This window comes from Lasiosphaeria miniovina, assembly GCF_030549165.1.
Source record: "Lasiosphaeria miniovina strain SMH2392-1A chromosome Unknown B0T26scaffold_1, whole genome shotgun sequence".
NCBI lineage: Eukaryota > Fungi > Ascomycota > Sordariomycetes > Sordariales > Lasiosphaeriaceae > Lasiosphaeria > Lasiosphaeria miniovina.
Window position 1 is genome coordinate 1,589,131 of NW_026848220.1, and position 26,082 is coordinate 1,615,212.

At 55.2% G+C, this 26,082-nt stretch overlaps 7 protein-coding genes across 7 annotated transcripts; 3 read left to right on the top strand and 4 right to left on the bottom strand.

Annotated features, from left to right (window-relative positions):
- Positions 1–552: 552 nt before the first annotated feature.
- On the bottom strand, positions 553–1,341 carry B0T26DRAFT_669789 (uncharacterized protein; the record flags this gene model as incomplete). Its single annotated transcript, XM_060439106.1, has 2 exons — positions 553–903; positions 1,129–1,341. The coding sequence occupies 2 exons, from the start codon at positions 1,339–1,341 to the stop codon at positions 553–555; spliced, it is 564 nt and encodes a 187-aa protein (XP_060302254.1).
- A 1,641-nt stretch (positions 1,342–2,982) lies between these two features.
- Positions 2,983–4,505, top strand: B0T26DRAFT_631041 (uncharacterized protein; the record flags this gene model as incomplete). The annotated part of the gene is made up of 4 exons (XM_060436311.1): positions 2,983–3,185; positions 3,276–3,406; positions 3,505–4,194; positions 4,300–4,505. 4 exons carry the CDS (start codon positions 2,983–2,985, stop codon positions 4,503–4,505), a joined length of 1,230 nt encoding a protein of 409 aa, XP_060302255.1.
- Positions 4,506–5,440: 935 nt separating this feature from the next.
- B0T26DRAFT_745420 (Acetokinase family-domain-containing protein) lies at positions 5,441–6,852 on the top strand (the record flags this gene model as incomplete). The annotated part of the gene is made up of 2 exons (XM_060444560.1): positions 5,441–6,207; positions 6,369–6,852. 2 exons carry the CDS (start codon positions 5,441–5,443, stop codon positions 6,850–6,852), a joined length of 1,251 nt encoding a protein of 416 aa, XP_060302256.1.
- Positions 6,853–8,116: 1,264 nt separating this feature from the next.
- Positions 8,117–9,046, bottom strand: B0T26DRAFT_634278 (uncharacterized protein; the record flags this gene model as incomplete). Its single annotated transcript, XM_060436612.1, has 1 exon — positions 8,117–9,046. The coding sequence occupies one exon, from the start codon at positions 9,044–9,046 to the stop codon at positions 8,117–8,119; it is 930 nt and encodes a 309-aa protein (XP_060302257.1).
- A 5,239-nt stretch (positions 9,047–14,285) lies between these two features.
- Positions 14,286–16,917, bottom strand: B0T26DRAFT_16183 (uncharacterized protein). The gene is made up of 2 exons (XM_060433506.1): positions 16,362–16,917; positions 14,286–16,229 (listed from the first exon to the last, which is right to left on the bottom strand). The coding sequence occupies exons 1-2, from the start codon at positions 16,710–16,712 to the stop codon at positions 14,718–14,720; spliced, it is 1,863 nt and encodes a 620-aa protein (XP_060302258.1). The 5' UTR covers positions 16,713–16,917; the 3' UTR covers positions 14,286–14,717.
- On the top strand, positions 16,916–19,889 carry B0T26DRAFT_16155 (uncharacterized protein). The gene is made up of 3 exons (XM_060433504.1): positions 16,916–17,560; positions 17,654–19,468; positions 19,541–19,889. The coding sequence occupies exons 1-2, from the start codon at positions 17,242–17,244 to the stop codon at positions 19,393–19,395; spliced, it is 2,061 nt and encodes a 686-aa protein (XP_060302259.1). The 5' UTR covers positions 16,916–17,241; the 3' UTR covers positions 19,396–19,468; positions 19,541–19,889.
- Positions 19,890–22,024: 2,135 nt separating this feature from the next.
- B0T26DRAFT_632011 (uncharacterized protein) lies at positions 22,025–24,262 on the bottom strand (the record flags this gene model as incomplete). The annotated part of the gene is made up of 2 exons (XM_060436410.1): positions 22,025–22,172; positions 22,233–24,262. The coding sequence occupies 2 exons, from the start codon at positions 24,260–24,262 to the stop codon at positions 22,025–22,027; spliced, it is 2,178 nt and encodes a 725-aa protein (XP_060302260.1).
- Positions 24,263–26,082: the final 1,820 nt, after the last annotated feature.

The following is a 26,082-nucleotide window of genomic DNA, read 5'->3' on the forward strand; positions in this document are numbered from 1 at the left end:
CGTGTTTCGAGGGCGTGGTCGACAGGGGTGTTGGCAATATTCCGTAGTACGTACCACACCCATCCCATGGTCCCCGGACCTCGACGGCAGAACCGGATTGACGAGCATGGTGTGCCCATGGGTCTGGGGAGGGTTTCGAGCTGTGCGAGAGAGAGAAGGATGAAGCTTGAAGCAACCAAAGTGATTGGGCTACCTCAAACTCGTCGCTACTCGGATTGAATGGCTTTGCATGTACAAACAAGGCAACCTCGACCGACCGGCCTGGAAGTGACAGTGACCGACTTGAGGCAAGCTCTTTGTAGAGCCTATCATCAGTGTTGAGCACAGGCCAGTGAGCTCACTGTGGGAATCTCAACATGGCAAAGAAACCCACCTTCTCGGTGTGACTGAGAAAGGTCGCCATTTTGCCCCATCTAATCCTTGTGGTTACTTCTACAACGTAGATTCCGAATACCGACCTCCTGGCCATCTCTGTACCATCATAGTAGGTATCAGTAGCCCCCGTCATTTCACCGTTGGAAGCTGCAACACATGGAATTATTGACCGTAACTTCATTCCACAGCGGGCTCGGGCCTAGGCCTAGGCTTAGGGGCCACTGGTAATTCCCTAGCCGACCTAGCCGCCTCCTCCTGCGGGTCTGGGGCCCTGGCTGCTGGCTGCTGATCGCCCACCCCGCCTTCCTTAGCGGGGAGTTCAAGGTCGAGGGCGCGTCCCTCTGCTTCACGCAAGTCCCGAACCTTCATACGGTGCCGGCGGCCATGAGTCCTATAGACCCCAGAGGCCTTTTTAAGCTTTCTGCTGATGGTCGGGATGCTCACTTCGAGACCGCACTGCTCCCTCAAGAACAGCTGCATATCTTCCAGCAGTGCGTCGTCGTGGCCTTTCAACCACGCCTGGAGCTTCTAAGATACGCATATAGGTGAGCCCCTTGTGATTTATTTAGCCAACCAAGGCAGTTAACCTGTGCAGGAGACCTCGAGCTAGATGGTCGGGTGGGAAAAGGGGGGCAGCTAACTGCTAGCAAGTGACCACCAGCCTCCACCCATCATGGGCAACGGCTCAGAGTATGGAACCCGACAAAAATAATAGCAAAACGGGTGGCCTCATTGGGGCACTGTCCCACACACCTTGAGATGCTCGTCCCTCAGCTTCTCGGCGTTTTTGCTAACGTCCCTAGCCTTTGCCAGGCTTCCAGTCGTTGCAAACTCATATCTCCGTCGCCGGATCGTCCTCTCGTCCACGTTGAGGACAAAGGCAATGTCGTGGTTCGTGAGCTTCTCGATCTGCAGGAGCTTGGCTAGGATTTGCCGGCGGTCGTCGGAAAGCCGTTTGCCTGTCATTTCTGCACCGGGTGGCTAGTTGGCTGGCGGCCGATACCAAGGCAACAAAAGACCGTTGTTCGGCCAAAGTTGAACCTCCTCGGTTACCTCCAGCATGCATCTTCTAGGCAAGTATGGCCGGACCGTTGTCGGGTGTTGGCCAAAGCTCTGTCCTTCGATTATCCATTGGGTGAGGCTGTCCACTGCTGGGCACGCGGGAGAACCCGCTGCTCGGAAGGGTTAGGGTCTCTAAAAGCATTCAGTGGCCCGTAGTCTTGTCCAAGTTCAGTTTCCTTCCCAGCCTGGAAAGGCTGACGTCGACGTAATCCCGAAGAGTTCCAGAAACCCTATTATGTAGACAATCGACACTGAACATTTCATGAACCGCCCCTAGGAGTTGTCCAACCCGGGCTCATGACATTTGGACCTAGCCAAGGCAGGTGGGTCCCCGTCCATGCCTACCTTATTCGACCTCAGGTAGGTAGCCAAGGCAGCAGCTACCTGAACCACGTTAGCTAGTACCTTCCGTATCGTGACCTTGCCTTGGTAGGTAAGGACCCTTGGGCGGGCAGCGTCTTCTCATCACCCGACACGAACCGCCATTGGGCGTAACGGTGCGGCGGAAAGGCAAGAAAGACCCCGCGAGTTTAGCCGCATGCTTCATCGTGCAAATCCCAGCGCCCGTTGCAGGCCACGGGCCCGGTCCGTTGGGCCATGGTGCTCAGCGTGAAATGAAATGCACCTCCATGTTGGCAGCATGCCTGCTGCCGCACCCGCGGTTGCTCTCTCCCCTGTCCTCGTCTCCGCTTTCCTATGGACTGGAGTCTTCCATAGACAGAACAGCGCCGCCGAGGCCGCAGCTGCCAACGATATCGCATGTGCATGTGCTCGAGTGCAGAGCTGCACGTTTGAGCATTAGGACATTAGACATCTCCCACATCGCCCCCCAAGTCCCCCACCAGATCACCAAATTAGAAGGCTTGGCCGGCTACCTGTGCGCTCAAGAGTTACCAGACTCCCAGTCTCCGTCCCCTCGCTTGCTCGCTCGCTCGCCAGCCTGTAAGCCGTACAGTTCCGATTCGATTCATTGGGCCAGAACTGCAACGACTGGCCGCCTGCTAGACGGATGAGCTGCCGAATTCAGCTCCTTTAGTACAACTCGCGAGAAGGCCGCCTCGCTTGCCGAGACATCAAGATTTGCCTGCTCGCTGCCCGCTTGCTCTCAGCCCGATGAAAGGTGGGGTCTGCAAGCCTGGACTTCTTTTTTCGCGATTATCCCAAGAACGGATCGTTGCTGTCGCCATCGTGATAACTGGATACGGTATTCCGTAGTTGAGACGCCCTGCGAGATAGCCTGCCTGCCTACAGGGCAGCGAGGACCGGCTACTACACACACCACTTGTATACCTTGATGCTGGTGGACTGTTAAGTGTGTAAGCATACAGCCGCCTTTCCTATCTTCAGCACCGAGCCTCTCCAACGTCGTGCGTGCTTGAGCCCCTTTTCCTGATTCTTCGTCTCCCAAAGAGAAACTGCCACTCCGTTTTTGCCCACCCCCCTGGGGACGATGCCACTGCAGCACGTAAGCCTCGACACCACTCCCCGGAAAGCGGAGTAGATTCGTGTGGTCCCCAGGCCCCCCCCTATCGCAGACCGCAGATTATGGCGTCATCAGGACGCTCTGGCTCCTCGTCGTCTTTCAACTCGTCTCGAGGTGTACCGCCGTCCTACACGCAGCACAGCAGCCCGGTTAATTCAACTTTCACGCCAGTCTCGGCCGTCTCGGGTCAGACGGTCGAGTCCTCGGCCCCGCAAACCCCCCTCGGGCCGCTCGACCTTGGTCCACCCGGTTTCCATGCCACCATGTAATACCCAAAGTGGCACCCGTCTGCCCATTCCTTGTCTCACTGCCGACCCTCGCGCAACAACTCAGGTCTGACATTGCGGCTGTCTAGAAAGCTCTATGAACGCACGCCGAACGAAACAACCGTCTATCTCGGCCCCTGGGAGCTTGTCAGCAATGGCACCGAACCCCGACGAGTCGTCTGGCAATGCTCCTACGCTGGCGAGGTACTGGAACATTTCTGTATGTTCCGCCCCGATTTGTATCCCGGTCCCGACGGTGCGGCAGGCCACCTCCCCTTGGCCCTGGCTGCCGTTGCTGACGCCCACGTCCAAACTTAGTGCCGTCTGACAGCCCTGACGAGCTCTTTCCTTATACGCTGCATGCTAATCACCGACGCTTCGGGGACCCCCGAGAAATGGAGCTCTATCTCACCTTCCTAGAGCCCCATCGCATCCGATACACCACAGTAGACGGCGTGGTGCATGACGAGTTCATCGAGGTCAAGTACGAGTTCACCACGGTCGAGGGATCGATCCAGCTGCAGAGCGACATCAGGCAAAGGGACTTGGTCGACTGGTTTGACGTCGATGTGGTCTGGTCGGATGCCCATCGGAGAACAGACGCGTACGGAAGCGTGAGGGGCCTGGGGACGATCCAGAGGATGAAACTATGGAGAGACAGGCATTCGACCTTCCACTACCTGACATTCTATGCCAACCACCGGCGGCGTTGGAGAGAGTATCTAATCAATGACTTCGAGAGGGACCCGCGCAGCCGTGACGACAGGCACCGCCGTCTTCAACTTGATGCTCGCGGGGGCCGGAGAGGAAGTGGCTCGGATAACAGCAGCCAAGGGGGCCAGAATCGTGACCGACGCTTTTCGGCCTCGTCCATTTTCCGACCACGACTCGTTAGTTCGTTTACGGGCGCCAGCTCATCTTCAGCAGCGGCATCCCAGAGCGTGCTGGATATCCGCTACTTGTCAATTCAGTTTTCAAGAAACAACCAAATGCAGCCAGGGAGCGAAGGTAAGCTATCTACCATCCGCGTCAGATAGAAAGAAGGCTGCTGTCGTTGAGAGGGCCGCTTCGGTTTCGGCGCTATTCAGGGGAACAAGGGCTGACGGATTGTAGACTTTCGAAGATTCATGGACCAATGGAATATCGCCCATGACTCTGATGGCGCATTTGCTGTGCCATACCCGATGAACCTCGTCGAGCTGCCATCGCCGCAGGTAAACGGGATACCAGAACTCGCCTCAGCCCAAGTCAACGGGGTAGGAGACTTTGCGCTACCCGACGCAAGCGATGCCAGGAGCCCAGACGAAGATACCCCGTGAATCAAAACAAGAGCATGGCCCCGGGGGTTTACTTAGAGTGCCTGCCTTGTGGGGGCTTCAAAAACATCGGATTTGTCCGTTTAAGCAAAAATGCAGCCGGCGTCCAAGAGAAAACGATTTGGGCAAGACGGTTGAAGATTGTCAATGATGAGTCGGCCTGAACATGACTTTTTCTGGAGCCAGCTGTTTTCGAGCTACGCTGTAACCCCGGGACATGTTGTCCTTCTTTGTTTGTCTCCTTTCCCCAGGAGTCGAGCTGTAGCCAAAGCAGGCGCGGCAGACAGGTCAGGCAGTTCGGACGAAGTGCCCAAAAACACGGCAATTGGATAGGATTCCCGGCATGATGGGATGGGATGGCGTGAACAGGGCGGATACCTACGGGTGGGGCGCTTGGCACAAACAGGTGGTCCCGTCACCCCACTAAAACCTATCCAACCGTCAGCAGCCCGCAGATGGGACGGACGTCATATGCAGCTATGACACGTTTTAAAACAGTCAGACCACCCTCGAGCTAGCCGATGAAGTTTGGCCGAGCCAAGCCTGGTTCTCTTCTCCGCCAGCTACCTCGAAGAAGGACAAGCCCCGGCCCCTCATATGTACACTTATACAGCGCCATCCAGACAACTCACATGACAATTTAAAAGCATTGGCGGCTCTTCCCGAGGCCTGGACCGGCGTCCCCTCCGCAGGATCCATGTCGTAGAAGCCAGCCAGCTCGAGGTATGGATGGCGACCTATGTTGTTGACTGCCGTTCTGCAAGTCTCCCTTGATTATACCCAGTTGCTTCATGCAGACGACCAGTCTTGCGATCGCTAATACCTCCTGCCTGCCTACCTACCTAGTTAGCTTCAATTTGCTAGCCTCTGCGCTTCCAAGCCATTCTCGTCCTTCGCCCCTCGCGCGCGTACACTATACATACATACCAACACGTACAATGAAGAAGATCATCCTCTCCATCAATGCGGGGTCCTCGTCAGTGAAGATATCCGTCTACAGCGTAGACGTCGGCCAGCGTCCAGTCCAAGTCGCCGAGGCCACGGTGAGCGGGCTGACGGCTGCGCCTGCCACTCTCACCTACGTACGGGCTGGTAAAACCGTCTCGAAGGACAAGGAGCTCTCCACCAAGGTACACAGCCAGCGTGATGCCTTTGACGTGCTCCTCTCGACGCTCGTCGCCGACCACGAGCTGGCCCAGATCAGCAGTGACGACGAAATTGATCTTGTCTGCCACCGAATCGTCCACGGCGGCGACTACGACAAGTCGCAGCTCATCTCGGACGAGACATATGAACACCTAGAGAAGCTCAACGACCTAGCGCCCCTGCACAACGCCAGCAGTCTCGCCATCGTCAAGGCTTGTCTGCTCAAGCTGCCTACCGCGCGCAACGTGGCCTGCTTCGACAGCCAGTTCCACGCCTCGATTCCAGAGCACATTAGGACATACCCCATTAACCGCGACATCGCCCGCAAAAACCACCTCCGCAAATATGGGTTCCACGGCATCAGCTACGCCTTCATCACCCGGTCGACAGCCGAGTTTCTGGGCAAGGACCCCGACAAGGTCAACTTGATTGCCCTGCACCTCGGATCTGGCGCAAGCGCATGCGCCATCAAGGCCGGCAAGAGCTGGGACACGAGTATGGGCCTCACGCCACTCGCCGGTCTGCCCGGAGCGACCAGGAGCGGGAGTGTCGACCCGAGGTCAGTGACTGACAAGCCCCCCATTTCCTGTCATCGCCATCTCGTTTCTCGTGACATGTTTTCTCTCGCCATGATTTGACTGTGCTCGAGTCTTCTTTCTTTTGGCTTGACCATTCTCTCCATTTATCGCTGACATTTGCGCGTCTAATTTTCCTTGTTAGTCTTGTCTTCCACTACGCCAGCGATGTAGGGAAACTCTCGCCCTCGTCAACCAAGGAATTGCACATTTCCCGGGCTGAAGAGATACTCAACAAAGAGTCTGGATGGAAGGCCCTGACAGGGACCACCAACTTTGGCATCATCGCCAACTCGGACGAGCCGGAAATGAAACTCGCCTTTGACCTTTTTGTCGACCGCATCTGCGGCTTCATCGGGTCATACTATGTCTCCCTGCACGGACAGGTCGACGCCCTCGTCTTCGCCGGCGGCATCGGCGAGAAAAGTGACTGTCTTCGCCACGCTGTCGTCGACCAAGTCGCGTGCCTGGGCTTTGACATTGACGAGACGGCAAATGGGGCCAAGATGGAAAAGGTCGTTCAGGATATTGGTAAGGCCGGCGCGAGACAGCGGGTGCTCGTGTGCTCGACCGACGAGCAGTTCGAAATGGCCAGGAGCTGCTCCGAGGATAGGGAGCTTTGGTTGTAAATGATGGATGTTATGAATACCCGAGTAATGACTGGGGAATGACGTGTAGATTCTTAGGCGTCCCGAGCGGCATCCGTTGAAGACCCCCATTTCTGATTCTACCTTCAGCCACCAACACTATCTCCTCACCTGTCTAGTCAAACTGGAAGTCGCTCCTGGAATAAACAAACAAATAGAAATTAGAATATGTTTCTTTTATCTACCATGGGAGCGACTTCTATAAGTTCGATTTATTGTCTAATTTAATTTAATTTATTTATTGATTAATTAGCACCCCGAAGCCCGTGGTTTCATGTTGTGTACGAATGATAAGAAAATGTCTCCATCCGATAACCACTGGCCTACAACGGTATTTGCGTGAAAGGGGTCATGTCTATTATGTGCTTGCTATATCTACTCTCTCTCTCTGTAACGTGCGCTTCCTCGACACACAGCACATGAGCAAGCAAGTCGCATTGGGATTTGGTGTCAGACGTTGGTGCGGTAAGTAGTAGCATTGATCCTTGGTCGGGCCAGACAAGTCTTTGATGAGGCCGCCGCCGTAAATATATCCAGAACCAAGGCCGTCTGAAGAGAGGAAGAGACGCTGTGCCCTCGCAAAAAAAAGACTATAAAGAAGAATGAAACAAAAGCCAACCGGCTCAAGAGGCCGTACATATAACCATGCGCAGGCTGATACCTGCCCAACCCCCCCAAGAAATGCCCAGTTTGCCAGAGATATGCTCTCAACCATCGTGTATATATGAGGGACTCCCCGAACCTAAAAGAGCAGGAACCTGAGGAAAAAAGGGCGGGGACATGCACACATGTCCTGTCGTCAAATATGAGAGACGGCAATAGCTCCTTCGCAAAAGAGACTAAAATGAAATGGGAATAGGTAAATCGTTACCTTCAAAAACGCCGTCCATATATGCCGCTTAGTTTGCCAAATGTGCCCATATAACCTATACAAGGCGTCCCGATCGTGTATACGCGCCTCGTCTTAAAAAAACAGTAGAAACCCGACAAAAAGCCTCCCGACCTCCTGGTAACATGGAATGCGCCGAAATATCGTTGGTAACCCACAAAAAGGGAATAAATAAAAGAGAAGATGAACATGGATGAACAAATATTACTGCCTCTCCAAGTGGGGTTCGAGAGGGTCGGCATAAAAATGTTTGACTGGCTAAAAGACCAGGGTAAAAATTATCCACTTGAAGCATCAGGAGGTGGACCGGTTTCTAGTCGACAGATGCTTTACAATCTGTCCATCGGTTTAGGCCTCCTATGCACCCTCCTGGCAGACAACAGCCATTGCAAGAGCATCGAGTCCGCTGCTCGGAGTACGCCCGGCGGTGGGCCGGCTGAGAAGAGGGAGGTCAAGTCCGCGCAAGTCCCATACGCCCCCCGAAGACGGTAAAGGGGTGCCGGGAGTACCGGGAGTGGCGGCGGCAGCGGCCGCTGCTGCAGCATGGGCGGCCGCTTTGCTGCGGCTTGATGACTTTCCGGACGAGGAGGATCTCCTCTCGCTCGAAGACAGCGCCGGCCGGGACGAGGACGACGAAGTGCGAGACTTGTCCTTATAGTGTGTTTCCAAGTGCTGCTTCATGTTGTCGGCTCGCGTGAACTTCTTGGAGCAGCCTTGAAATGAGCAAGGGACGGCTTTCTCAGCAGTGTGGATCTTGGAGTGCCGTGATGCGTGGCCCGAGGTTGTAAACGTCTTCTCACAACCGTGGCTATCACGATACCGACAGGGGTATCGCTTCCCCGAGCGGTCACCGGCGGTCGGGCTGGCGCCGGCCTCGTCGTCATACGAGGCGGCTCGGCTGTTGTTGTATACGCTGGGGTGCTTCAAGTCTTGGTATGCCTGGGCAGGGTCCATGTAATCTTCGTACTGGGACCGGGGGTCGGCCAGGGTGATGGAAGCCGTATAACCCCGGCTGTAGTCGAAAGCAGGCGTCAGGGGTGACATGGGTTCATTGCTCATTTGGGAGTCATACGAATCTGAACGGAGTAGTTCTGGCGTGTTCGGTGACGACGAGGCGCTCCGAGGTGCAGGAACATAGTATGAGGGAGGGGCGGCGGCGGCATTGTCATAAGCATTGTCATAAGAGTACTGTTGCTGTTGCCTTTGGGAATGGTGGTGGCGGCTATGAGAAGTTAGGTCGTCGTTTAGGAGCGAAACTTGACGTCCGGAGGCATCGCGAGCGTGCATGACAGCGGTTGTTAGCCGGGAACTAGGGGCGTCGAGCGTCGAAACAAGGGGGTGAGGGCACAACAATAGCTGCCTAAGGAACCGGCCAGAGGCGAAAGGGAGAAAAGATCAAGGGGGGCCCAGAGAGGAGGAAGAGGCCCAACCGCGTCGACGATCCGATGAAAGCTGGGCTTTCTTGGTGCGGACGGCAACGGTAAGGCGATGGCGACGGTGATGTATCAAGGGGTGTGATCAAGAAGCCTCAGGGGGGATGGCGGGGAGGAGGGGTCCAGGAAGGGTGTGAATATGAGCATTGGATTGGGGCCTGGGCTGGGCGGTCGTGGAGGGGACCGATGGGAGTTAATAAGGGAATAAGGATGAGCTTCCCAGCCCGACATGGGAAAGTGGACTGGGACTGCATGAAACCCCATCATCCACGGATCCTCATTTTTTCCCCTCGAACTGTGCGGTGCAGCTCAAGGTTGCAACTCAGGCTCAGGTCCAGTCCAGCGCCAGCCGCGAGCGTGGGTGTCGACAGGGATCGCGGAGAACAACGACCTAGGGGTGCCAGACTCGGGTTCACTCCGACAAAGTCGACCATCCCTGTTGGTGGAGACGCTGCTTAGTGCCAACCTTGTTCTTGGCAGGGCAAGTATCGGCCAAGTACCGCTCGTTGTGGACGGCCACCATCCATTCCACTCTGGTGCTGTGATAGTGGCCGTACTGTTGTACACAAGTACACTACACCAAAGTGATGTGTCCTCTTTTTTATCATACTCGAGTTTAAACCCCAGCTAAGGGCCCCAAGGGCCCGAGCTGGCCCAGCTTTGGGTAAGGGCCTGTCTGCAGTTTTTGTTGGCCCGCGCCAAGAGGAGTCTCTAGGGCTGTCAGGATATGACAGCAAAAGGGTACCCTGATGACGAAATGTTCCACAGCCGCAAGCTGCGGCCGCGGCCGTTTCTGTCAATGGCAGCTGCGCCGTTCCGGAACCTCACTTACACGGCCAGACACTGTTTCGCGCAAAATCAACCAGCACAGTAGTGTATATACGCGGAATTATAGTGCCGTGTAGCACGGTGAGGTGCGGCAGGTCAGCTCCCGTGGAGAGATCTCCGGCGCGAGCTTGATTGAGCTCGGAAAGCTACAGCAAATCAGGGACGCAGCGCTATCTGGCATACTGGGTCATACATATGTCTTTCTATAATCTCTTCCAGCCGGGGATTTGGTAGCTTTCGCCAACCATAAACCATTATCCACTCTGTGCACTTGCGTTCACTCACACTGGTGCTCAACGTTGGCGACGTTTTACTGGCTTTCCACCCATATCTGCTAGTTGAGTTCACTTGACAATCCGGCAATCTCTGTTTCGAGCATTTTCACTAACACTAGGTAGGTAATGTAGCTTTCAGATCCCAAGCTGTGCGGCGCTCTACCCCTCTCTTTTCCCTTCGCTTTCCCTTACTGCATAAACGCGAAAAGGAAAGTAACGCGTGCACACACAAATAGCAAATGGAAAAATGACGTCAGTGGCGGCAGGGGTATTGCTCATCCAGATCCCAAGCTGTCAGTGTTTCAGGGTTCAAAAAGTGTCATTTCCGGCGTCTTTTTATGCTAAGTTTATGCAGGGTTTTGCTCTCGGGAAGGTGTAACGATGAACGATTGCCCTAGCAATTACTTCCCGTATGATACCTGGGGGACGCTGCTGTGATCAGTGATCGGTGATCAGACCCAAGTACCCAGAGGTCAGGCAGTCTGATCGCTAATCAGCCATTTGCACCGAAAACCGATCAAGAGAGGGCAACCAAGGTGTGACTTCGTATATCTCGAGCTAGAGATAGGGAACAACGCAAGTTGTCGGGATTTCCGCCAACAGGAACTTGCCGTCGTCGTGGGGATCGGATGGCCGGCTCAAGTCGCACAGCTATTCGAGGGGAAAGAGTTCCCGATTCGAAGAGATCTCGATCCAGGTCCAAAAGCCGAGCTGGACGAACCAATAATCGAGAGGCCTGATGATCATCGGGTTTCGCGGACCTTGGATAAGTGGGGAACGAGGGCGGTATGTAGTGTAGAGTTAGGAGTATCGGCCCCCTCTATACAAAATCTCTACGAGAGCCTCATTGGAACTCGAGCGGGCGGTATGTACGTAATGCACGCGTAGTGCATAGTACACACAGCATTCGCTAAGGCCGTTTCTAGGGACTGGCCAATTTTCGTAGTCCAGGGTCTTGACAACATTCCGTCGTGACAAGCTTCACTTTGCAAACCTTCGCGGCTGTGTTATTCTACTGGACGGCGTGGATGGGACATGCCTACTGCACGGAACACGCGACATCGTTCCTTCCTGCGCCGTTTGACTCCCAGAAGCATATTCAACAAAAGACTCACGCGAGCACAACCGCCAGTGCAAATCCACCAGTGCCCTACCTTAACCAAGCTTGGTTCTGAAACGAACCCTCTTCAATAAACTCTATCCTGACGTATTTGCGCGACCGAACCTTCGTTATCATATTAGAAGACTTAAATAGGTAATCATATATATAAGGCCTTATGTTGTAGCATATCTGGGGTGGCTTCACCCCAACAGAATTAATGTACGTACTCGGTACTCCGCTATAGAAGGAAATTTCAATACCGTTTACTCCGTAGTTCTCCAAGTACCGCTGCCTCAGGGCGGAACGAAACCCTTGTGGGGTATGAGAATGCAAGTAAATCTAGGGTCAATTGCTCCGGTAGCAAGTCCAAGCCGCTTTCATACCCCTCCGGCTTCGAGCTAAATAGAGACGGCGGGGCTTTTCAAGGACGGCTTCCTCGATCCCGTTTCCGGCCCGCTCGGCCTTGGTGCATTGCAGGCTGGAAAACTGGCATGCCTTGCAGCTATTCCCTGGGCAAGAACCCCCAAAAACGTGTTGGTGAGCTGGACTTCCTAAGAATGGAGCCCTTCAGCCAAGGACACCCGGCATAAAATGACGAAGCATGGAAAGTCGAGCTTTGGAGCGAACATGACCTTGTTCATTCTGGCGACCGATCGGATTTTTGGGATGGGATCGAGCGGCCCTATCAACCCACCTGTGGAGATCCCAGTCCGCTTCCAACAGCGCGGAGCCTGGCGATTAGGGGACCACAGAGCCACAGGGCCTTTTTTCCCTGCGAGACACAAGTGTTGTACCGATAAGTACCACAAAACCCTGCTTTTCGAGCCTGCTAGGGTTTGTCCAGGGTCCGACTGAGGGTGCTGCAAGGTCACAGTTTCAAAAACCACAATGATGACATTTTGCACTTGCGAAAATCTTAGTCTGTGGCCCCACTCAAACCAATCCCTGAGGGTGGCATGGGCTTTGATGGGCCTGACAATCCCGAGAAGGGAGGGACGCCGGAGAAGTTCCTCCGGCTCGCTTGTGCCTCCAATGTTACCTACCATTCCCCACTCCCCCGCTACTTAACGATTCTTAAAACTTGACCTCAAAAGCATCCTCCATTGATTTAAGGGACTCAGGTATTAATGACTCTTTGCAGCGCATTCTGGAGTCTAGATGGCTTGTCTTTTGCTCCGTACTAACCCTATATTGCCGTTGTTTGTGGTTACACTGAAGAAGGTTTCTAGAAGCAAGTAGGTGAGGAGGGGTTTCGCTGCGAGGACCCGAGTGAACGGATAGAATGATGGACAACATGGTCAGCGTGTGGAAAAGGAGAAAAACTCCTCAAGGCCACCTTTCGTTGGTAGTTGAGGTATATACTAAGAGGTATGTACGTATAGTAGTATGTTGCGCATATTATTAACCTGTGCAAACAGGAAACAATCCACTCTTGAGCCACATGAACGCGCAATGGGCCATACATTGGAACTCCTTGCTTGCGGACAAGGTACGCCGCGTTATCAGGCCTGTAACACGATGCTGTCAGTAAAGAGCTTTTGTCTGACATGGAGTCACACAAGCGATGGCAACACTCCCGCCTCGCTGTCGGCATCATCGGGACTTGATACAGCCTCGGGTGATTTTTTTTCAATTAAAAAGAATTTCAGGCTAGCCCCGTTCTTGATCGAATGACGATCCGAATCAATAATGCAAATGATTGCGCAATGGAGCTATACCGCAGTGGGATCGGAAAGGGATCAAAATATCCTACGATGGCGGTGTGTCAACGATGGCGATGCTCATCAACGTCGTGCAGATGAGCGTCGTGGCCTTCTAAATCGTCGAGCTTGCCCATCTGACCGACCGACATATCGGATGCGCACGCCGAGCCAAAGCTCTGAGAGGCGGGGTCACGGCATTTTTCTGATGGATGCCATGGCGGAAGATGTGGTGAATAGACTCCTGCCCGCACGACCAAAGGTCATGCTGCATCCCTATTCCCCCGCCCACTCGCATTCCCGACGACGCCAACACCACACACACAAAACTTTGTGTGATAAGGTGCTCAAGACTGCATTACGGAGTGCCTCCCACCCCTCCTTCCCCCGCCCAATCCTCGGCGAAACGACCCAAGTGATCGGTTAAGACGGCGTCCTGCCATGCACCACCACGGCTCGCTCGCTCGGTCAGGAGTCCACCACGATAAACAATATCAAGGTTTAACGGCCCTGTTTAGTCTTGCGAGATTACCTGTGATAGGAAGGCGGCATGAAAACGCCGTCAAACGCCCGCAGCACGTCCAAAGGGACTAATGCGGATGCAGTAGGTACCCCCCTCCAATTCGCAATGATGAGGTGTGATGGTTGGTCTCGCGGGGGCGGGCTCTCGCGGCCCAATCTTGAGTCTGTGCGGATATTGTGGCGGACGTACTTAGAGTTATTAACCTCGAAGGGGACAAGATAGGCAAAGGAGAGTAGAATGACCCGTTGATCAGAAGGCTGCCAATTGGCCCAACCACATCATGACCGATTTAATAAGTAAAAATGCGTGTGCGATGCAAAGTAGTAGGGAAGATGGGCAATGGTGAAAGAGAAAATCAAGGACTCGCAGGGTACAATCCTAGAACGTGGTGTCCCCATTGCCTCTGACATCAAGGTTTTCCCCCTTTCCTTTGGCCGCTATGGCATTTCTCCTCTGGAACATGGCATTTCCAAGAATGCCATCTTAACAAACTTAGCCCTAACAGGTGGGGGTGGGGTTTAGGGGTCCCCTTCTAGACCCTCGGGTCATCCTTGCGGGCTTTGGTACCTAGACTACACCTGACAGTTGATGTAGGTCTTGACGCTGTGGCACAGCGCTCGGGGAAAATCATCTGCCAGTCTTTGTTTTGGCGCGACGATGGACTAATTCAAGTTAACAACGTTCAGGCAAGCTACGGGTCTGACGTGTTATCGCAAATCTAAGGTAAGGCGAGCCGCGCGTCCACGAATAAGACATACCACCCGAGGTCCTAGGGGCGATACTTAAAACGAGCATTCCTGTCTACCAGCTATGTGCCTACCGTCCTAAGGTATCCGCAGGCAAAGTTAACCTTGAAAGGTAGACGAGAAACCGTTTGAGTTGGTACCTCTTAGATTACCTCCGACCCCAGTTGATCTTCCACGGGTATAGCGTCCCAAATGTGACATGGGGAAAAAATTAAAAGTACAAGCAACGGACGGCCTTCTTCCAAGACGCCAGTAAACGATGATCGCAGAGTAACCCCACTCGCCCCTGACTCGCCCCTCCCCATAGTACGTAAAAAAGAAAAAGCCGATGTCATGACAGAATGCCATCATCTAGCGTACAAATGATGGCGCAGAGGACTTGGTCGCGCCAGTGTCAATCTTTTTTCTCGGAGGTAAATCAGGCTTTTTGAACCCGTCGTTGCTCCCCGCCGCGCTGGAACCCTGGATCTGCGTGAATGTCCCGCCTTTGAAGTATCGATCCTCGTCTGCCTTGCGCTTGCGACTGAGCTCTGCTTGGACTTTGGGATCAACAAGCTCCAAGCCTTGCATCGGCGTAAAGGCGAGCGAGGAAACCGTGCCCGCAATTGAGCCCACCGTGGAACCCACACCTGAGGCACGCAGACCCTTGCTGCTCGCCAGGCTGATTTTTCCCATGCCACCGACACCAAAGCCCTTGAGCGAGGACGCGCTGCCGCTGGCGAGAGAGGTTGCGCCGCCCCACCCCTTGCTCTTGGCACTCAACCTGGCGCGCGTGCGCTGGTCGATCTGCGCAACACGAAGACGTCCATCATCCCGTGCTCCGATCATGCCGAGGCCCTTTGTACTGTCGCCCACTCCGTAGCCCACCTCCTTCTCCTCTTTGCCAAATGCCATGCGATTCTGCGCCTTGCGGAGGTCTGTCATCGCCGTGGCCTCCTTCGCCTTGCGGGCACGCCGGCCTCCACGCTTCCTGCTGGGCTTGTCGTCCGGCGCTGGGAGGGCGCGGGCGCCTTTGTTTAGAGGCTTTTGGTGTAACTTGTCGAGACGGTCCAGGCACTCGTCCTTTAGCCGTTCGCCCTCGGACCCATCACGAAACTGGTGGAAGCAGTCGCAACGCGCGCACATGACAATCTTGTTTGCAAACATCTTCATGGCCTGCTTTTTGAGATCGTTTGAAATACCTCGGAGGATTGGCGACTGGAAAATGAAGCCCTGCTGCCGTATGCCAACGTTGGTCGCAAGGGCTGCGCTAGCCTGTTTCTTGGATCCCCACGCGGGGAGGTTGCATGCTGGCGCCTTGGAAAGGCCGGTGAGACCGCCGGCTTGGTTGAGCAGCTGCGCCGCTGTGAGGGAGCCGATAAGTGCTGTGAGGTTAGGCGCAAATATGTTCATACGCGACTGTACGTATTCGGTGAGGGTCTTCTTGGCTTTGTCGAGCGCTATCACCATCTCGCAAGCTTGTACCACGCGCTCGAGCTTGTCTTGTGGCATAGCCTGGCCCTTGGACGTGGTAGCCTCAACTGTGACAATCATCAAGGACGGTCCGTCGAGCACTGACTTGAGCGTCACGCCAAGGGGGTTGTCCGTCGACACTTGCAGCGCCTTGATGCTTTCTGAGTCCATGGGGCCGTTGCCCAGGATAGCGACAACCTTTGCATACTCGAGAGGATTGGTGATGAGGGTTTCGAGTTCAGGGAACCGAACTGAGTAGTGGTCGCGGATAAACTTGTGTACGAGAACTATCTCGTTGTCGATCGATGTGGACAAGCTGTTCGACTGTGTGAGAAGATGGTATTCGGGATGGTCCTCGACACTGCCTATGTCGGTCGACTCGGCGGGTTTTGATTGGTAATGTTCGATTTTCTGTCACGTTCGATCCAGACTGTTAGGGCTATTGCTCGCATGAAGATGTAAACACTTTACTGCATAGTAGGTGGGGGATGGGGGTGGGGAGGGGACAGGTTGGAGGGACCAGGTAGGAGAGGCTGCGCTAACCTCGAGGACTGGCGTCAGGGTCTTCATGAGTCCAGCAACGGCCCGGACATCGCGAACGTCGCCCAGCTGCATCTTTTCAATCTTTGCCTTAGCCTCGTCGGGGTCGTCGGTGCGGCCAGCTACGTCGTCGACCACCCCGTTCATCATGTCGCCGCTGCTATCGCTGTCGCCGTCCCCGCCTGCTAGATCGGCCGCCTCATCGTCGTCGTCATTCATTGCTGAGTCGCCATTTGCATCGGCACCAAGTGAAAGGGCGCCGTCGTCTAAGAAGTCATCTTGGGGGTCGTCGCCTCCGGCATCAGAGCCGGAGTCTTCGAAGTCCTGGAGTAGCTCGTCCGCAAGCGTCGACATTCTGAAGGTTGCCGTCAAATAGCGCGGCGTATCGAGTTGTGACGCGACTTTTATTTGGGGGTCGTTGAAGGTAAAGAAGTGAGGAAGAAAGTTTGGGTTCTGGCCGCTGGGGCGCCTGCACTGGTGTTGGACGATGAGGCTGCCAAGGCTACAGCGGCTGCTGGGACTTTACACTGGAGCTGGAGTTCAGATCAGTGGCTTAATTTAGTGATGTGGCGCAAAAACTCTATCCGGGCGCCATGCACGGACCATCCTACAGCGTAATCTGGGAACGAATGGAGTATCTGTATTCGTAAATCTAACCACCGCTAGAATAGGTGCTGGAATCGAGTCTAAGTCTACAGTATCCGTACCTTAGTTGGAAACGTAGACACGAGCATGTATTGGCGCCTCAAACGATAGCTCCCTCTCCTCTCCCATCGCACGCAAAAACCAGGCACGCCGGCCACAACCCTACGAAAAGCGCGATCAGCCACTGTCCTTGTCGGCGCGTCTTTTGCTGGCCCAGCATCGACGGCAGCCCTTGACAATGGAGTCCTCACGCGGCCCTCCCAGGGTCAAGAACAAGGCGGCAGCGTCAGTGCAGATTTCGGCCGAGCAGCTGCTGCGCGAGGCCGTCGACCGCCAGGAAGTCGCGCTCCAGACTCCCACACAGCGCTTCGCCGATCTTGAGGAGCTCAAGGAATACCAGGGCCGGAAGCGCCGCGAGTTCGAGGATTATGTCCGCCGCAATCGCGTGCGTCTTTTCAACTGGCTTCAATACGCCGCCTGGGAGCTCGAGCAGAAAGAGTTTGCGCGGGCGCGCTCCGTCTTCGAGCGTGCGCTCGATGTACATCCCAACAACACTCGTACGTTTCTCTTTCTCCTTGTGCATGCGCTTGCGCTTGCGGTCGCTCCTCCTCCCAGGCCAGAAACCCGCTGACTCTTCGCCTTCGCGACAGAGCTATGGATCAGGTACATTCAGGCCGAGATCAAGAATCGCAACATCAACCATGCCCGCAATCTTTTGGACCGCGCCGTCACCCGGCTCCCGCGTGTGTCTTCGCTATGGTACCAGTATCTCTATGTCATGGAGATGCTCGGCGACATCCCCGGCACTCGGCAGGTGTTTGATCGGTGGATGAAGTGGCACCCGGACGAGCAGGCCTGGAGCGCGTATATTCGCCTCGAAAAGCGTTATGGCGAGTTCGACCGCGCGAGGGAAATCTTCCGGGCATTCACCGTGGTTCATCCCGAGCCGAGAACATGGCTGAAATGGGCCAAGTTCGAGGAGGAGTATGGGACCACCGACACGGTTCGTGAAGTGTTTCAGACTGCCATCCAGACGATTGCCGACCTGATGGGTGACGACGCGGTCGACGAGAAGTTGTTTATCGCCTATGCGAGATATGAGGCGCGCTTAAGAGAGTACGCGCGCGCGCGCGCAATCTACAAGTTTGGCCTCGACAATCTCCCGCGCTCCAAGTCCATGGCCCTTCACGCCCAATACACGACGTTCGAGAAACAGTTTGGCGACCAAGAGGGTGTGGAAGACGTCGTTCTCACAAAAAGGAGACGGCTCTACGAGAAACAGGTAAAGGAGAACCCCAAAAACTACGATGTGTGGTTTGATTTCGCCCGGTTGGAGGAGAGCGGAGGCGACGCAGACCGTGTCCGAGAGACATATGAGCGGGCCATTGCCCAGGTGCCGCCGACCCAGGAAAAGCGCCACTGGAGGAGGTACATCTTCCTCTTCCTCTTCTACGCCATATGGGAAGAGAAAGAGGCTGGGGATATCGAGCGCGCACGACAGGTCTACGAAACGTGCCTGGGCCTTATACCGCACAAGAAGTTTACCTTTGCCAAAGTCTGGGTTGCCAAGGCACACTTTGAGATCCGTCAAGGGGAGCCCGCAACTGCCCGCAAGACGCTCGGACGCGCCATTGGCATGTGTCCAAAGGACAAGATCTTCAGGGAGTACATCAACCTAGAACAGAAGCTGTACGAGTTCGAGAGGTGCCGGACGCTATACGAAAAACATGTGCTATACAACCTCGCCAACTGCCAGACGTGGATCAAGTGGGCAGAGCTGGAGCGGGGTCTAGATGACCTCGACCGAACCCGCGGCATCTTCGAGCTTGCCATTAGCCAGCCTGTCCTGGACATGCCCGAGGTAGTGTGGAAGGCATACATCGACTTTGAGGAGGAGGAGGGCGAGTACGAGAAGACGCGCGCCCTGTACGAGCGACTGCTCGAGAAGGCAGACCACCCCAAGGTCTGGATCAGCTACGCGCAATTCGAGATCAACATACCCGAGGAGGACGGTGGCGCCGAGGGAGAAGAAGCAGAAGAGGCCGACGAGCGGCCCGTCAGCGACGAGGCCAAGACGCGGGCCCGCAAGGTCTTTGAGCGGGCGCTCAAGAACATGAAGGACCGTGAGCTCAAGGCCGAGCGCGTGTCGCTTCTCAACGCGTGGCTGGCCTTTGAGAAGACACACGGATCTCCCGAGGACATTGAAAAGATCCAGAAGCAGATGCCCCGCAAGACAAAGAAGAAGCGCAAGCTGGAGGACGACAGCTGGGAGGAGTACATCGACTATGTCTTCCCAGCCGACGACCAGCAGACCAAGAACCTGTCCAACCTGCTGGCCATGGCTAACGCGTGGAAGCAAACTGGAGGAAACATTGCTAGAGGAGGCGACTAAGGGCCGCCACGCTAGCCCCGTTGGCGTGCGTTCGAATAAGATGGGCATGTATGCCATCCAGTCGCCAGCACGAGTTTTGTAAGCAGCAGTCAGCTAGCTTAGACAAGGACCGGCGAGGCATTTCCTCTAAACGATGCTGCACGAGATTCCATTGCTTCCGGCATGCGACGCGCTACTTGCTTTGGGCTAGATATATGCTATCCTCGCCTGCCGCCCTTTTGCATTTGTTCTCTTTGCATGTCTGTGTTAAAGTATGTAGTACCAAAGGCACTGCGGTGTCAAAGCATCAATCTTTCACTTGTAAATAGCGTCAAGAAGGGAACCACTGATGATATGAGTCTTGACCCATCTCTTGGCCTCCCCCCGTTTTATTCCCTCTTTTGTCACCGCCCCTTTTACTCTTGTCACCACGGCACGTTTCGTCCGAAATCCAGACCTGCTTATAATAATAACTGCCGAGAAAAAAAGCAATCAGTCGACGCTTGGCTTGGCTGTACTGGTTGGGCTGGTTGGGTTGGCTGGCTGGCTAGGCTAGGCCGCAAAAATCCCCCCCGTACATACATGTGTCACTCGCAGGCTCGCAGGCTCGCAGGCCAAGCTTTTCGCTTTCTGCTTGGCAACGGGAGATCATCAGCCGCAACGAGGTCGCTGAAACAGTCGCTGAAAAGGCACTTTGGACGTCCTGCGAGACAGGTTCTGTGTAATTCGACGGGTTACGCTCTCTATTTTTTCCCTTTCTCATAACGTGAGGCTACAAAGTCCTTGGTGGCGAGCAGGTGTTAAGCTGGCAAGTTCGTCAGGTTGATTTAATCAATACTAGCCAAATAGACGAGCATAGGAGACACTACGAAGCCATTGAGGCGGATATGTGTGACTAGGTAGCCATGAACTAACTGTGTTCAAAGTGCAGGCGGCGATGATAGGTTGGTTGAGCGATAGGTGCGGGGGAGGTGATGTCACAGCCTGGAGCACGTCGGTTCTCGAGAGAATGGATATGGGTTCGGAGCGGGCGAAGACGGACGGGCCTGGTCGAAGCTTGGGAAAGATGCCAGTAGGATCGCCAAAAAAATCAATATTCAATGAAAGCTACCCAAAGTACGTAAAATATATGGCGCAAGCGCTCCCGTTTTCATCATGACAGTCGTATTCTTCATTCCAAAATATCCACCTTCATCCACAATCCACAACAAGACAAATAGTTGGCAAGAGAAGAAGAGAAAAAAGAGAGACGTAAGTAGAGACAAACATCATGAACCACCTACAAACAAACATCACCCCGCTATTCTTGTTACCCCATCGTCGATACAGACTGCAAACACATGGGTCCGAAAAAAAGCGCTCGCTCACAAGTCTTGCCTCCCTCTCATTCTAAAGCCCATACATATGAGAATAAAATAAAAGATATAGGCCGAATGTGACGATAAAAGGACATCGAGACAGTAATAAAATGAAAAAAAAAAAAAGGACATGGCAGGTAGATGAAGGGAAATAAGGAAATAAAACGGAGGAAGGTATAGCAGAAGGGAGGGAGGGGGGAGGGTAAGGGGGATGGCTGGAGGAGGGAGGGGTGGAAACGTAGCCTGCCCGGCGTATCGGAATCCAGTTGGGTGTGCCGTGCACAATCTCACCCTCCTTCGCACACGTGTAAATTGTCGCCTGTTCCTGTTTCGGCCGTTTGTCGTTTTATCCCGCACGTGCCGTTCGTTCCTCGCCGCTGTTTTGGGGTTGCAGCAATGCGCGGCCCCCCTCCCGCATTTCCCTCACACCGTCGTAAGCAGTCCGCTTCTCGGGGCTGAGCGGGGCGGAGGGATGGGGAACAAGGGCCCAAACTTCTGTTTAATGCACGCCATATCTTCCCGCTGGCGATCTTTGGCATACGTACTGTGAAAATGTGCGGTGATGTGTGTCACCATTCCACACATGCACACACGCACACGCACAAATACACCGCATATCCGAGCAGATATGGCCGTGCGCCAAATAGCAGATCAGGCCCCTGTCCCATCACTCCCCATGGCAAGTGAGGGCGGAGAGGCCGGATGGAGAAGCATTGAGCTTTAGTGGCGGCGGTCTGTCACACAAAGATTAATTAGGACATATTCTCAGCGTTAGGAATAGTCAATAGCGAGAAAGTGAATTGTGTGCGTGAAACAGAAGAAGAAAACGGAAGGAGAAAAAAAGTGGCCCATCCAATGTAACAACCAGAGCAAGTGTTAGAATCCAAGAATGAACAGTCCACGCGTCTACTGTCTGAGTGGCACCATGGCCTGGAGAGACTGAGACAGAGAGAGAGGAGAATCCCAGCAAGCCCGAAACGCCGCTCTGGCCATATTCCAACACGAATATTTCGTATGACAGTCGTAATAAGTGGTTGTAAGAGCGGCAGTGCTGAGGACTTCTATACGATGCGCGATGCTTGCTTTATTCGGCTTCCCCCGGATTCCCTCTCGTCTTTCCGCGCAGAGAATGGTGGAGCGCCAATGTATAGTGGAATGGGGGAAGAGGATGTAAATGGGCAAAGGGATGCATTATGCCTGGATGGGGGAAGGGGAAGAAAGGTGGACGGACGTGGGGTGCGGTGACATGTATGGCAGGCCGTACATGAAGACGAGGGTGGCTGGCATCTGCTTCACCTCCTGTCGGATTGCCCGGCAGGAGGGGCGGGCAGTGCGGCGTACGGATTCCCATCGTAATAACGGGGTCCGCCGTCAGACCGGTCCGCCCTGGGGGGAGCTGCCGGAGACCAGTTGTCAGCCCTGCGTCTACTGTAGCCGCGGCTGCCATTGCCACCGTCGCCTTCATCATCGCCATCACCACCACCGCCACGTCCCTGAGACAGCTGCAGCTGCCTTGCAAGACGCCGCTCGTGCCTTTCAGCCTTGCGCATCTTCCACTCGTGCATCTCGTGCGTCATCTCGCGGGCTTCCTTAACCTCGGAGATGGCGCCCTTGATGCCGAGGGCAGCGATACCAACCGAAGCAGCATCTTGCAATAGCGCCTTCTTCTTGAGCTTCTTGGCCTCCTCGGGGCTCAGTCGGCCCTCTCTGACCGCCTTTCGCCTCAGATTCCGTTTCTCCATGCTCTGGTAGACACTATGGGCTGCATGGATGGTTGCCACGGCCGCCAGGCCTGTGGTTATAAGTTGCTTACCTCTCATCTTCTTTTGCCGCTTATTGTCTTCGTCCGAATCGCCCAGGTCTGACTCGGACAGTGACGCTCGCCTTGAGCGGTCACCGCGTTGTCGTGAGCGATCGCGGCCGCCCCCGCGCGCAGAACGGTCGTCGTCGTCTTTTCCTCCACCGCGTCGGTGGTCGCGGTCGCTTTCATCGTCGGAGCTGTGGTGCCGACCGTGTCTACGTGATCCCCGCACCGAGTCGTAGTCGTCTTGATCGCGTCTGCGGTCACGACTGCGGTCACGGTCACGGCGGTCATCATCGTCGTCGGGTCCATTGCCGATGCCCACCTTGGCCAGGCCTCGGCGGGCCGAGTCAACGACGCTGCGGCTCCGGCTGCGGTGGCGCCGATCGGGTGACCTATCCCGGCTGTCACCAGAGTCTGCGCTTCGGCGCCGGGATCTCGACCGCTCGCGGTGGTCCATAATCTTCTTAGCGCCGAAGGCGCCGAGACCAGCGGTTGCAAGGGCGGCAAGACCGCTGACGCCGCCGCCGCCGCTACTGCCGTCGCGACTCTTGGAGCGGGCGCGAGATCGAGACCGAGACCGGCCCGTCTTCTCGTCCTCTTCGATATTCTTCTTGGAGCCGTTGAGGACGCGATTGCCGACCAGGCCGCCAATGACGGCCTCGGCTATGCCGAGCTTGCTACCGGCCTTGTCGGGATTCTGGGCCGCATCAATGGTGGCGGCACCAGCAGCCGCAGTAAGAACGCGCTTCGCCTTCTCGCCCTTCCAGGAGCCGGGCTCTTTAGAGATGCGGAAGGCTTCAGTGGCGCCGGCGATCAGCGACGCCATGGCGGCCTTCTGTATCTTGTTGGCCCCGCTTCCTTTCTCGCCACCCTTTGAGCGGGACGAGGGCGAGCGGGAGCGGGAGGTTGAGCGGCTGCTGCCGCGCCGGCTCCTCGTGTCCGACTTGTCGTCTTTGTCCTTGCCGCCTCCAGTCAGGGCCTTGACAGCACCGCCAAGGCCGGCTGCGGCAAGAGCGCTCTCCAAAAAGTTCTTGTGACCCTTCTTCTCCTTAGCTGTCTCTTCCTCCTCAGAATAGTACTCGAGCCTGCCGTCACGACCGCGGTGGGCGATCTGGGTCGTCGTCTTGGTTGTCTTCTCGCCCTTTTCCTTGCGCTTGTTGTACAGCTCGGTTCCTTGGTAGCCGGCAAACGCTCCAGCAGCGCCCAGAGCGGCCGAGGCTAGGACGTTTCGCTGGACGTCGGCACCACGCTGGTTTGCCTCACGGCGGTCGTAGAGCTCCTTGCCGCCGATGGCGATGGCAGCGCCGGTGATGGCGGCAATAATCTGCTCCTGCTTGCTGAGGACGCGGGCCTTCTTCTCCTCCTCGTAGTAGGCAGTGGACTTCTTGTGCGAGGAGCGACGTTCCGAGTCTCGGTCATAGTCGCGGTCGCGGTCGCGGTCGCGGCCGCTGTAGTGCGACGAGCGATCGTATTCATCGTAGTACCCGGGCTCGGCTGAGCGGGCGCGGCGGACGTCTCGGCTAGAGTAACCTGGAGGCGGGAAATCGCGACGGATTTCCTCGACGGAGAGGTCGCTATCCTCTCGCGGCCGTGGGACCAAGTCGCGCGACGGCGTGACATTTAGATAGGTATCACGGGTTTCGGTACCCCGAGCGTCCCGCTCCTCGCGATAGTAGCGCTTGGTGCGCTCGCGTGCAGGGACCTCGTAGGGGTCGTACGAAGCCATCTCGAGACGGCCACCCGACTAGAGAAATCAGCCCAAAAATAGCGGAAAATGGTGATGAAGGCGATGGTATAGTTGTTGTGGTTGGTGTGGTCGCAGACCCCCTTTTCGCCCTCTTGGTCGAAAAAGAGGGGGGGAAGAAGAGTTGGAAATACAACCTGGCGCAGAGACGAGGTTGGTCGGGTGAGACTGAATGGAAGGCGCCCGGGAGTGGAAGGAGGGGTGGTGCGGCGGGGTGCTCTATTTTTAAGGAGTCACCCACTGCGTACTGTGTAGCCCAGGACAGTGACGGAGCGGGGTGATTGAGAGCGAGCCCTTCCAGGTTGGTACCCTTGGGTGCAGCGGCCAGCCGAGCCCCGCCACGAACGGTACAAGATGGGCGCTAATAAGCCGCTTGCTTTGGATGGGACCAGAGGAATATCAGTTAGGTACGAGTGAATCGCAATATTGACACCTAGACTCGAAATTTGCACTCAGCGATCCCCGAATGCTCGAAACCCGGTGATGAGCGAATGAAAGATTGCTATCGGGGGGGAAGAGAGCGGGGTGGAGAGAAGGAGGTAGAAAAGAGGGAAACATGCGCTGCGGTGGGAGGCGTGAGGATGAGGATGAGAGAGATGGAGAGCCTGGTCGTGCGTGCTTGGTCAGGCCGATTCCTGGTTGGCCATCGCCGACCAGAGAGACTTCCGTTCGTCTTGGGCAGAGACGCACCGCATCCCTCCCCGACCCTTCACGCAGCTTGCAAGGCTCTGTGCCGTGTGAAAGCATGGGAGGCCGGGCGGCACCACGCTAGAGGATGAGACACGGTAGGGTCTTCATTACACACAGGGAGGCGGGCAGCCGGACAGAGTTACCGGTTTTCTCTTCACCAACAACTGACAGGCTGGGTAGGTCCCGAGTAACTCGAAGGTTGCCTCTAGCCTACCCGAGACCTTGTTTCCCGCCTAACCCTATCGCATAATTAAAATAAAATAAAAAATTGGGCGCTGGGCTGGGCTGAACTGGGCACCAAACATGATGAGCTCGGGCAAAAAGGATGGAATCAATACTTTTCAGTGAGCGGCACATGGGGGTAGGCAGGCTTATCCATTCATGAGTTCAATAACCATTTTGGATTGTGCTGGATAGTGATGACACCCATGGCAGGACTACGGAATACCCAAGTGAATTTACAATTCGGAGGCAGCCTGGGCGGCCAGGGGCCACGATGAGGGGGGCGGTGTTTAGGTGTGTCAAGTTGGAAGTTCATACAGTGCATTACAGTGCCCAGCAGTGCCAAACAGGTCCTTCTCAGGAAAGTATCCACAGCCCTTCCTCTAACCCGTTTCCGCGCATTCATACTGCACATGGATACTCCGTACACTTAGAGAAAACAGAAAAACAATGCCATCATTGCTCCACCGATTGCTGCTTGAGAATTTGAGGCCGCCATCTCCTATTTCTTGAGTCTGACTTGTCTCCCTCGATATTCACACTACTCTACATAGTATGTATGTACAGGACCCGCCCGGCGACGCGAATATGAAGCGTCAGAAGACATGACGCAGTGCCCGGGTGGCGCAGCCGAGCAGTTGCCTCCTCTAGGTATATCGAGTAAAATTATCCCAAAACTCGAGGCTCAACAATGGCAGTCTCGGGACGCTGGGTAAAAATCACTGGAAAGCAATAATGTAGACCGTAGTCTAGACCTCAGCCTGGGAGCTGTTTTGTTCGGCCTTGGTAGCCCTTTCCTCGAGAGCTGCCAGTGCTCTGGTGGGCGTGGTATGGGTTGTTAGCATCAAGGTCTCTGGAAGCAGCTTTTTATGATGAGGATTCCCCTGAAC

What these genes read in the sequence shown, in the direction of transcription:
- B0T26DRAFT_16183 (XM_060433506.1), bottom strand. Translation starts at nt 16,712, where the DNA reads ATGTCGACGCTTGCGGACGAGCTACTCCAGGACTTCGAAGACTCCGGC. An exon ending in CCCTGACGCCAGTCCTCGAG is followed by an intron (nt 16,230 to 16,361) that starts GTTAGCGCAGCC and finishes CGAACGTGACAG; the next exon opens with AAAATCGAACATTACCAATC.
- B0T26DRAFT_16155 (XM_060433504.1), top strand. Translation starts at nt 17,242, where the DNA reads ATGGAGTCCTCACGCGGCCCTCCCAGGGTCAAGAACAAGGCGGCAGCG. An exon ending in TGTACATCCCAACAACACTC is followed by an intron (nt 17,561 to 17,653) that starts GTACGTTTCTCT and finishes CCTTCGCGACAG; the next exon opens with AGCTATGGATCAGGTACATT.